The sequence below is a fragment of the Nyctereutes procyonoides genome, unplaced genomic scaffold, assembly GCF_905146905.1.
Source record: "Nyctereutes procyonoides isolate TBG_1078 unplaced genomic scaffold, NYPRO_anot_genome, whole genome shotgun sequence".
Taxonomy (NCBI): domain Eukaryota; kingdom Metazoa; phylum Chordata; class Mammalia; order Carnivora; family Canidae; genus Nyctereutes; species Nyctereutes procyonoides.
In genome coordinates, this window is record NW_026575049.1 from 26410325 (window position 1) to 26420655 (window position 10331).

General features: G+C 55.8%; 1 protein-coding gene across 1 annotated transcript; it reads left to right on the top strand.

Annotated features, from left to right (window-relative positions):
* The first annotated feature begins 6434 nt into the window (after positions 1–6434).
* On the top strand, positions 6435–9723 carry RPS19BP1 (ribosomal protein S19 binding protein 1). Its single transcript, XM_055329495.1, has 4 exons — positions 6435–6550; positions 6718–6846; positions 8783–8880; positions 9221–9723. The coding sequence occupies exons 1-4, from the start codon at positions 6499–6501 to the stop codon at positions 9353–9355; spliced, it is 414 nt and encodes a 137-aa protein (XP_055185470.1). The 5' UTR covers positions 6435–6498; the 3' UTR covers positions 9356–9723.
* The last annotated feature ends 608 nt before the right edge of the window (positions 9724–10331 follow it).

A 10331-nucleotide genomic window follows, 5' to 3' on the forward strand; every position in this document is an offset into this window, starting at 1 on the left:
CCTTCCCTGAGATCCTACACAGTAACTTTTTTTTTTTAAAGGTTGTATTTATTTATTTCAAAGAGAGAAAGCAGGAGAGCACAAGCGGGGGGGGGGGGGGGAGAGAAGTGGACTCCCCACTGAACAGGGGGCCTGATGCAGGACTCTATGCAGGGCTCCATCCCAGGACCCTGGGATCATGACCTGAGCTGAAGGCAGATGCTTAACCAGCTGAGCTACCCAGGCACCCCTCCTACACAGTAACTTGCTGAATCCCCAGGATGACCCTGCAAGAAAAGCCTATAATATTATACCCAGTTCACAGATGGGGAAACTGAGGCCAAGAAGGGGAAATGGATTTGTGCAGTTACCAGCTCCTCTTCCCTGAAGACCCAGCCTCGGGGTGGGAGCCCCCCAAGCTGTGGGTGAGATGCTGAGTTTGAGATGGGGCCCCCAGCCTTGGTCAGGAAAGATCTGGAGCTGGAGACCAGTTCCCCTCTCCCCACCCCCAGACTCTAGTTGCCATGACAACGGGGCCTCCATTCCAGGGATTGTGGGAAATCTGCATTTTAATAGAGATGTAATTTGAATTAAAAAGCTGAGGCTGGAAGGGACGGAACCCTGCCCTTCCCCTTGGGAGCCAGAAACCACCCCCTGCCCAACCCTGACCTGCCCCTTGCTACCACCACTCTCCTGGGGCCTGTTCCTGCTGTGCACTTGGGGACCCTAAGCCTCCACCCTCCCAGCAGAGAAGGGACTTATTCAAGGTCTCACAGTGAGGCCAAGTCCCCAGAGTCTGGGCTCCAACCACTCTGCCTCTGGGACCCCCCACCATCTGACTCCCTCCCTGCTGGGGAGTTCTCAGGATACAAGTTGGCCAGGAGGGGTATTGGCTGGCTGAGGGCCACTGAAGTCCTCCCCTGAGGCTTCCAAGCTCGCCCCTTTCTCTCTCTGTAACTTCTTGACATCACAGTGGCCCTGGGGACCTGGCAGGGCCAGGGTGGTCCCCTCCTACCTTAATCCAGAGGGAACCGAGGCCCAAGTAGGTAAGAATGTGCCAGAGTTGCACAGCAGCTTAGTGGTAGAGCTGTGTTGGGCAAGTCAGGATCAAGCCTAATATTAAAAAGACCCGACCTTTGACCCCTACCCAGACTCCTGGTCTGACCCCAGATCTCCATGGAGAATTTCCAGCAGCTTCTTCCTGTATATCTACTATGTTCTTAAAAGTGATAGGGCCAACAATTTTATCTTTTCAAATCATTGAAAAGAATCCATTCTCCCTCCGTCTGGACTCCCCAGAGGAGGCTGCTGTCCCTGGGGCCTATATGTGGGCCAAGACCCTGAACCCTGCAAACCCCTCAAGGAGCATTTGCTAGGAGTGTAACACAAATGTGTGAGCATTACAGAGCATTCACCCGGCACCACCTCCCTGAGCACCACCTGCCTCCTAGTCTGTGCTCTGCAGATGCTTGTTGAGTGAACAGATGATCCAGTGTCCAACCCACTGCTGAACTTTCCACGCGGCCTCTCATTGCACCCTCCAACAGACCTGGGAGGGACACACCACCAGTCCCCCAAAACCCCACTCAGAGAGGTGTTGTAGCATCCCCGGGCCACACACCAGAAAGTGGCAAAGGCTGCGTTTGAATGCACACCTGCTAACTCCAGGCTCTCAAGCATTACTCTCCATAAGCCTCAAACCTCCTCATGTGCTGACCACAAGAGCACAGAGTTCTGGTGGCTACAAACATATGCAGGTCATACACGCGGATGTGGGCACAGGTCCCCCAAGAACACTGCTGGCACTTACGGCCATCATTTATTTACAAACATATGGCACTCACTCTATGCTCAGTTTTCCTTTTTTTTTTTTTTTTTTAAGATTTTATTTATTTGAGAAAGAGGAGGGGCAGAGGGAGAGAGAAGCTGAGCAGGGATCTAAACTCAGGCCTGGATCCCAGGGATCCAAATCCTGGGATCATGACTTAAGCTGAAAACAGATGCCCCAACTGACTGAGCCACCCAGGCACTCCTCAGTTTTCCTTTCTAAGCTCTTTGCACCTAATCCCCACAGCAACCCTACATAGGAGGTAAGAACTATTATTATATTCAACTTACAGATGGGGAAACCGAAGCACAAAGAGGTTGTGTGACTTACCCAAGGTCACACAGGTACTGAGTGAAAAAGCCAGAATTTGAACCTACACAGCCTGGCTCCAGAGTCCAAGCTACCCCCAGACCTCAGGACCTCTGGCCCACCCCGCCCTCAGCCCTGTGAGGAGGGCTGGACAATACTTCTCAAAGCCTAGCATGAAGAGGAGGAAACAGGCCCAGAGAAGGAAGGTGGCTTGCTCGTAGGTACACGGCTGCGTGAGCCAGTCTGTGGAACCTTGAGCATCTGTGTCAGCCTCAGACCCCTGGGGACACTACTGCCCCCAGCTCTGCCTTTGATCTGGGAAATGAAGGCATGACAGTGTGGTCAGGAGGGAACGACTCGAGACACAAGCATCACCTTTTAGAAAATAAAACCCAAGAGACCCTGAGACGGACAGGGGAGACCAGAGCACCCCCCCCCCATACACACACACACATCAACTGAGAACCAGAGAGGGCAGAAATGGATTCTTTCTGGAGCTCGCAGGTAAACACACTTCAAAGCCACAGAGGGCAGGAGGCAGAGGCAGAGGCAGAGGCTGAAGGGCCTCAGCTGTAACTCTGGGCAGGCGGTGCAGACAAGGGAGGGCTGGACACGTGGGGACTGGCAATCACCACTCGGAAAGGCAATTGGAAATTCCAATTTGGGTTTTCAATTTGAAGGTGGAGAGAGGCCAGGAGCTTGGGGGCTGGGGGGACGACTGAGGGAGAGATGGAAAGAGGGAGGACTCAGGGACAGACAAGGGAGGACGAAGGCACAGAGAGAATGACAAGGAGACAGAGCCACAGAGACAGAAGAGAGATGGGGAGAGGGAAGCAAAAGCAAAGCACAGGATGCCAGGTGTCCCCTCAAAAACAGACTCACCCTTGCACATACACACACACGCACACACACACACGCACACACTCATGTACTCACATACACAATCTTGCTCAGGACTCAGAGACCCAGGTTCTAGTCCTGCCTCTGCTCTTGAAGTGCTGTGTGACCTTGCAGAACACCCAGCTTCCCTCTGAGCCTTTGATCCCTCTGAGGCCTGGTGAGATTAAGCTGGTTCCAGGAAGGCCAGGAAGGAGACAGGGATGGAGCAAGCGGGTGACAGGGGACAGGAAGGCAGCAACATCCTAGGAGCCTCCCTCCTGCCCAGAATGGGGTGCACCTCTGTAATACACGCTGCAAACAGGCAGTGGGCGCTTACCCTCCAGCCCGTCCTGGATGCTTCACCAGGATTAATTTACCGGCTCCTCACTCTCACCGTTTTAGGGAGCTAAACCCCATTTAACAGATTAGGAAACTGAGGCACTCTCTGCGAAGGGACTGCCTAGGGTAATTGGGGCCTTCCCAGCAGTGAGTGCCAGCCTGCTGCCATTTACACCTCTTTTCAGAGGGAGACCTCCTCCTCCTCCTCCTCCTCCTCCTCCTCCTCCTCCTCCTCCTCCTCCTCCTCCTCCTCCTCCCCCTCCTCCCCCTCCTCCTCCTCCCTGCTCCCCTGCCGGCAGCCCGGCCCAGCTCGGTGGCTCGAGCTCCGCGGGCCCAGGAGGGGTGTGTAGCTCCAGCTCGGAAGGCCGCCAAGGCAAGGACGGCAAGAAGCCGCGGCCACGCGGTGCTGCGTGCAAAGAGCCAGCTGGGGCCCAAGGTGCTCCGACCCCACACTCCTACCCCGAACCCCAACCCGGATCGCTGAGGCGCGCGGTGCAAGAAAGCTGTCCTGCGGCGCCACCTAGTGGCCACGAGGCCGCCTGGCCCCTCCGGAGGTTGAGCTGAGGACGCCGCAGGAAGGCAGTGACTGGCGTCCCTGTCCCTGGGACGTTGGAATATGAAGCCTCCTCCACCTGGGGACCCTGTGCTGACCATCCCAGATGGGGGGGGGGCGGGGGGGTCCTTAGCCCTCCTTAGAGACTCACACATCCTACAGTCACCTGTCCATGCCTACCTAGCCTCCCACAGGCATCCCAAACTCAACCTTCATCCATCTGATTTGTACATTTATGGAGTGCTTACTACATGTTCCCAGGAGCTAGAGAGAGAACTATGAACAAAACGAAGATTCCTGCCCTTGTGGAGTTTACAGTGGGGCATGGGTGGGAAAGGGGAAAAGACAATTAGCTATAAACATAATAAGAAAACAATCTAACTCTTTTAGAAACAAATAAAAAGAGCATCTTTGACAATGTAACTCGGTTCCATGACCACCACCCCCCCCCCCACACACACACACACGCACAGGGTCCTTAAGGCAAGTTCACGGAGTCCTTTGCCAATTAGATCACCTTACCTTGGAGTGTCTGGGTGGCTCAGTCCGTTAAATGGCTGCCTTTGGCTCAGGTCATGATTCTGGGGTCTTGGGATAGAGCCCCACATCAGGCTCCCTGCTCAGTGGGGAGTCTGCTTCTCCCTCTGCCTGCCACTCCCCCTGCTTGTACTTGCTCTCTCTCCATCTAAACAAAACAAAACAAAAAACAAAACCTTTAAAAAAAACAAACACCTTTCCTTGGTCACTCCTCTGGGGCCAGTCCTGTCCCAGGTAATGTACCCTCACTGAAGGTACATCTCCTCTTCTTCAGAGATGTCTTGATCCTGTGGGCTTGTCAGGCCCCACCCTGCAGCACAGCACTATTCTCCTCGACACTGGTGCAGGTTACAGCACACACACACTCAGGCCAGGCTCTACATCTTCATTTCCAGCTCAGACACCGACATGTGTCTGTGTGTAGGACAGAGAGAGAGAGACCTGGACAGGTTCCTTTGGGTGGTGGGAGGTAAATGAGTTAACAAATGTAAACAGGGGACGCCTGGGTGGCTCAGCGGTTGAGCGTCTGCCTTTGACCCAGGCCGTGATCCCAGAGTTCTGGGATTGAGTCCCACAGGGGCCTCCCTGCAGGGAGCCTGCTTCTCCCTCTGCCTGTGTCTCTGCCTCTCTCTCTTTGTGTGTCTCTCATGAATAAATAAGTAGAATCTTAAAAAAAAAATGTAAACAGTACCTTGACACCTTGACATACTATTTGCTATTATTAACATCTATTTTGGTGTTCTCTCCCCTGAGGACTAGCTGATGGACGTCAGACAGTGAGGCCCGCCCAGCAGGTCCAGCTGAGTCATCTCTATGCCCCACTCTCAACAGTGCAGGGCATACAAAAGGCCCTCAAATCATACTCCTCGTCATTCACCACTCATTTATTGAGTGCCTTCTGCATGCCAGGTACTGGGCTAGGAGCTGCAGGGGGAGCTATGAACAAGGCAAGGTTCTTCCCCACTGTAAGAAGAGTCATTTCTGGGCTGCAAGTCCTCAAACTTCTTGGTCTAAGAGACTCTACACTCTTAAAAAATTTTCAAAAAAAAAAAAAATTCAGGATCCCTGAGAGTTTTTCCATGTGTAAATACCTATTGATATTTACCATTATGAGAAACTAAGACTGAGAAAATTTTAATTTTTAAAATTTAATAAGTTAACAAAATGTATTAATTCATGGGGCACCTGGGTGGCTCAGTGGTTAAGCGTCTGCCTTGGGCTCAGGTCCTGATCCTGGGGTCCTGGGATCGAGTCTCACATCAGGGGAGCCTGCTTCTCCCTCTGCCTGTGTCTCTGCCTCTCTCTCTCTCTCTCTGTGTGTGTGTGTCTCTCATGAATAAATAAATAAATAAATAAACAAACAAATAAAATCTTTTTAAAAATATTAATTCATTTTTTAAAAGTCAATAGCAAACCCATTGCATGGTATAAATAATGAGCTGTGGGAGACCCAGTGGCCCGGTGACGTTGTTGTCAGACATACTCTTTTTTTCCGGCCTTATGTGAAATAAATATTTCTAATGAAATAGTTGTATCTTCCAAACACGGGCGGGGAACCGATGATAGGGTTTTGCATTTTTGCAAACCTCTTCTCATGTCCGACTTAATGGAAGACAGCTGGATTCTCAACCATACTCGACCTGTGCGATATGCTGCTTCGGTTGATGTTTGGAGAAAAAAGAATCCGGCTGTACACTTCGCTTTATCGAAAAACTTGGTAATGCAGAAAAACCCTCGGGTACCTCGAAGCCGCAGGACGCGAGCCGCTGGACCCACCCGCCAGGGAGGGTAACCGACCGCTCCCCGGAGTGGGCGTGGCCTTGCGCGCCAGGGGCCGGCTGGGTTGGGATTGGACAACAAATGCGTCCTTTGGCAGGTTGGCCCCGCCCCCAGGCCCCGCCCCTATTTCCTCTCGGGAGTGAAGCGGCGACTCCACGCGCAGGCGTCCTAAGGCAGGCGGGCACTTCCGGCCACTCGCTCCGGAACCTTCTGTTCCCGCTCGGGTTTCCGCGGAGACCAAGAGGGCGGCCAAGGCGGAAGTAGCCTGAGTGTGTGGGCGGAGCTAGGTGCAGCCATGTCGGCGGCCCTGCTGCGGCGGGGCCTCGAGCTGCTGGGGGCGCCGGAGGGTGAGGCGGGCCTGGCCCGGGACGCGCGGCGCGGGCGGAGGGGCAGCGGGGGCGGCGGGCAGGACCCCCGAGGGTGCGGGACGCTCCAAGCCAGGCGTGGCGCGGGCGGGACGGAAGACCTGCGCGCCGCGTCAGCCGGGTCCGCCCGTCTCTCCCTTCCCCTGCAGCCCCCCAGGGCGCCCCGGGCCAGGCCAAGCCGAGCGGGGCCCGGGCCAAGCGGGGCCGGAAGGCGAAGGCGACCCAAGCCCAGAAACTGCGGAACTCGGCCAAGGGGAAGGTGCCCAAGTCCGCGCTCGGTGAGCTGGGGAGGGGGCGACCCCTGGGGAGGGGGCGCTGGAGGCTGAGCTCGAGAGGCCGCCGGGCATTGCCTGGGGTGCTCCGGGCGCGGAGCCGGGTTCCGGGGGCACGAGGTGGACGAAGCACGTCGTCCCGGCCGCCCGCGCCGCCGCCCGAGTGGGGAAAGGAGCCGCGAAGAGCTTCCGAGTCAGGCTGCGCAGTAAGGCGGGGGGCGGCGGCGGGGCCGGAGGATCAAAAGCCAAATCAGACCTCTGTGCGCGCGCGGCGGTTAAGGCCGAACCTGAGGGAGGTGTGAGAGTGAGCCACGGGAAGAGCTCCCGAGAAGGTCGCGAGGCAGGGTTGGGAGAAGTTCGTGGCTTTGAGCACTGGCAAGACAGAAGCCTGGAAAAGATGCTGTTCCAAATCCTGCATAAAGAAGCGATCACCCGCCCCCTTCCCCCCCCCCCCCCAAAAAAAGAAGCGATCACCCTGTGAGGTCGGCGCTGTCATTACCCCCATTCCTCAGATGCAGAAACGGACACCTGCCCAGGTGGTACAGGTAGAAACCAGGCAGCGTGTCTGCAGAGATGCGCTCTCACTGGCTGCCTTTCCGGTGCGAGGCACTGTAGCCTGCGCGGCCACGATGGTGCCGGGATGATTCCGGGATGATTGCTCCGGTGGGAGGATGTGGTGAAGACGGGGAGCGCTGATGAGCGGCAGTGCCGAATTGGCCGAGGATGGAGGATAAAGAGGGAGGTGCCCAGAACAGAGCCGTTTCCAGGAGAGCATCCTTGGAGATATGATGCCACCTAACGGGAGGGACAGGTGCGGGCTGGATGCTGGGGTCTTAGGACATGTGGCAGGGCCTGGTGAGCTCCCGGTGTGCCTTTGAATGGCCTGGGGCCTGGTACATAAAAGACGTTCAGGGGTTTGTTGAACTGTGAATTCCAAGCAGGAAACAGCACGAGCCAAAGTGTGGAGGCAGGAAAGTGAGACGCAATTGAGCAGCAGCGATGCTGGTGTGAGACGGGAGCATAGGGTGCCGCAGGTCACCTTAATCCCAGCCCTTGTCCCACCACCCTGTCACACTGCATCGCAGGTGATGAGGGGACTCTCGAGCCACCGCTGTGGCTGCCACCTCGCTGTGGGCTGCATCATCTCTTACCTGGCTTATTTTAAAAGCCTCTTAAAACCGCCACTCCCCCACCTGGTAATCCTGTTCTCACCACAGCAGCCAGTGATCCTGTGAAGTCCCCCCACACCCTCCAATGGCTTCCACCGGACTTGGTACCTAATGAGGCCCCGCATGGTCCGCCCCCCTCCGTCTTCTCTCCCCTGCTCTCCCCTCCCCGGTCTAGCCATTTTCTGTTCTCCAAACACAAGGATCACACTTCTTCAGGTTCTTTGCACTGACTGTACCCTCTGCTTAGAATACTCTTCCCACACTCCCTCCCTTGAGTTTTTGCTAAAACGTCATTTCACTGAGGCCTGCTCAGACCCACCTATTTAGAATTGCAACCCTCCACCCCTGACATTCCTCATTTCTCTTCACTGTGGCATTTTTCTTCATAAAACATATCACTCTCTAAAATACTGTTTACCTTGCTTATTGTGTTTCTTTGCTCTGGACTGTAAGCTCCACAAGGGCTGGAGTTTCTGTCTGTTTTCTGCTGTATGCCCTGCATGTAGACCAGTGTCTGACAGTAAATGCTCAGGACTTGTTTGTTGCATTAGTCGCTTGAGGATCTGGGAGCCAGGGGCGGAGGGGGTGCTTTCTGTAGGATCATGTGGAGAGTAGACTTGATAGAAGAGAGCCCGGGGTGCTGGAGTTAACCCAGGGCGGGACACAGGGCCTTTGGCATGGCTGGTAGGGGGTGGGGAAGAGCTGTCAGGAGGGGACCCAGAGACTTCCCAGGAGTACCTCTGAAATGATGCCCCCCTGCCTGCCATCCACAGCTGAGTTCCAGAAGCAAGAGTGTCAAGGCTACCTCGGAGTCAACCTGAAGTTTATGACCAGCGCAAGAAGTACAGTGGCTGAGTCAGTCACCCAGCAGGTTTGTTAGAGGGGTGGGCTATGGGACCAGAACCTGGGTGGGGAGAGCCAAGGCTGTTTCTGAGACCCGTGGGAGTCTCTGCCCTAAGCACAGAGCAGAGGTCGGGCCACCCCTCTGGAAGGTGGAGAGCAGAGCAGGGCTGTTGGAGGCTGGGCCTGGCCTAACTCCCCTATGACCCTGTGGGCCCGGTTTGTTCCTCTAAGTGGATATGGTATAGCTAGTGAGAGGGTAGCACTTAGTAAGCTGTGGTCGTGTAGCTCCAAGGGGCTGTCCCCTCATATGCAGAGAGATACCACCCAGGGATCCTAACACCTCCCCCCCTCCCGCCCCCCATCCCCAGATTGTGCGCCAGAACCGGGGCCGCAAGGCCTGTGACCGGCCTGTAGCCAAGAAGAAAAAGAAGAAGGAGGCTGAAGGCACCGTGTTCACCGAGGAAGATTTCCAGAAGTTCCAGCAGGAATACTTCGGCAGCTAGGCTTCCAGGAGAACACAGCAGGGAAGGTGCTCAGGCCATCTCCTCCTCTGGCCTCACAGCCTCTCCTGGCCCCTGGCCCCTGGCCCCTGCTAAGCTGCTGGCCTGGCACAAGGAAGCCTTCGGGCCAGAGCCAGGGCAGGGTGGTTAGCATGGAGCTGGTGAGCTGGAAGCCCTGGGGAGGATATGCACTCAGACCAGAGCTGACATCTGCAGGCTTGGAAGGAGCCATCTACCTTCTGGAAAATATTTCTGACTGTTTTGTTTGCTTTGGCCCAAGTGAGGCCGGATACTAGCCCTCGGGGCCATACCTCTAGGAGCAGGAGGGCTGCTGGGCAGGCTTCCAGGGCCTAATAAATGTGGACCTAAGAGCAGTGTGTGCTGCTAATCTACTTTATGGGTTGTCTCCCATCTCCAGCACCGGGGGGCCTTTCCCCATCTCCCATGATCCTTTTGCTCTGAGTCAGATTTCCTCTGGTCCAGCCCCAGAGCAGCTGGTGCTCTGGAGAACACCTCACCCAGCATCTGCTGATGGGCCTGAGAGGAGCCCTCCTCCCCTGGAGGTGGCGGCCCCAGCTGACAAGACAGCCCTGGAGACAGACATAGTATCTGCGGGGGCTGGGGACTTTGTTGCAGAGCAGTCAGCTTGGGGTTCAGGAAGCAGGGGCATGGCTGGTTTGTGCTCTGGGATGGGGGGGGGGTCAACTCAGGAAGTGACCTCAAGAAGCAGGGCGTCATACTCTGTGCCCCAGCGGGAAGCTGGGGCTGAGGTTGGGGCTGCACCCCTGTGAGGGCAGGCTGGACCCCTTATAGCAGGCACATGCCCAGGGATGGGCACATGTCGAGCGAGAGCATGAGTGTGTGGATATGCTGGCTGGATGGATCTTCGGTGTGGAGGAGACCTTCCCCTTCTGCTCTGGGCAGCTCCGTCCAGCTCTGCTTCCCTGTATAGTCATGGCGTTGCCTAGCGGAGGACTGC

Coding starts and splice junctions, on each gene's coding strand:
- RPS19BP1 (XM_055329495.1), top strand. CDS start 6,499: ATGTCGGCGGCCCTGCTGCGGCGGGGCCTCGAGCTGCTGGGGGCGCCG. Junction 6,847..8,782: donor GGTGCCCAAGTCCGCGCTCG/GTGAGCTGGGGA, acceptor TGCCATCCACAG/CTGAGTTCCAGAAGCAAGAG. Junction 8,881..9,220: donor CTGAGTCAGTCACCCAGCAG/GTTTGTTAGAGG, acceptor CCCCATCCCCAG/ATTGTGCGCCAGAACCGGGG.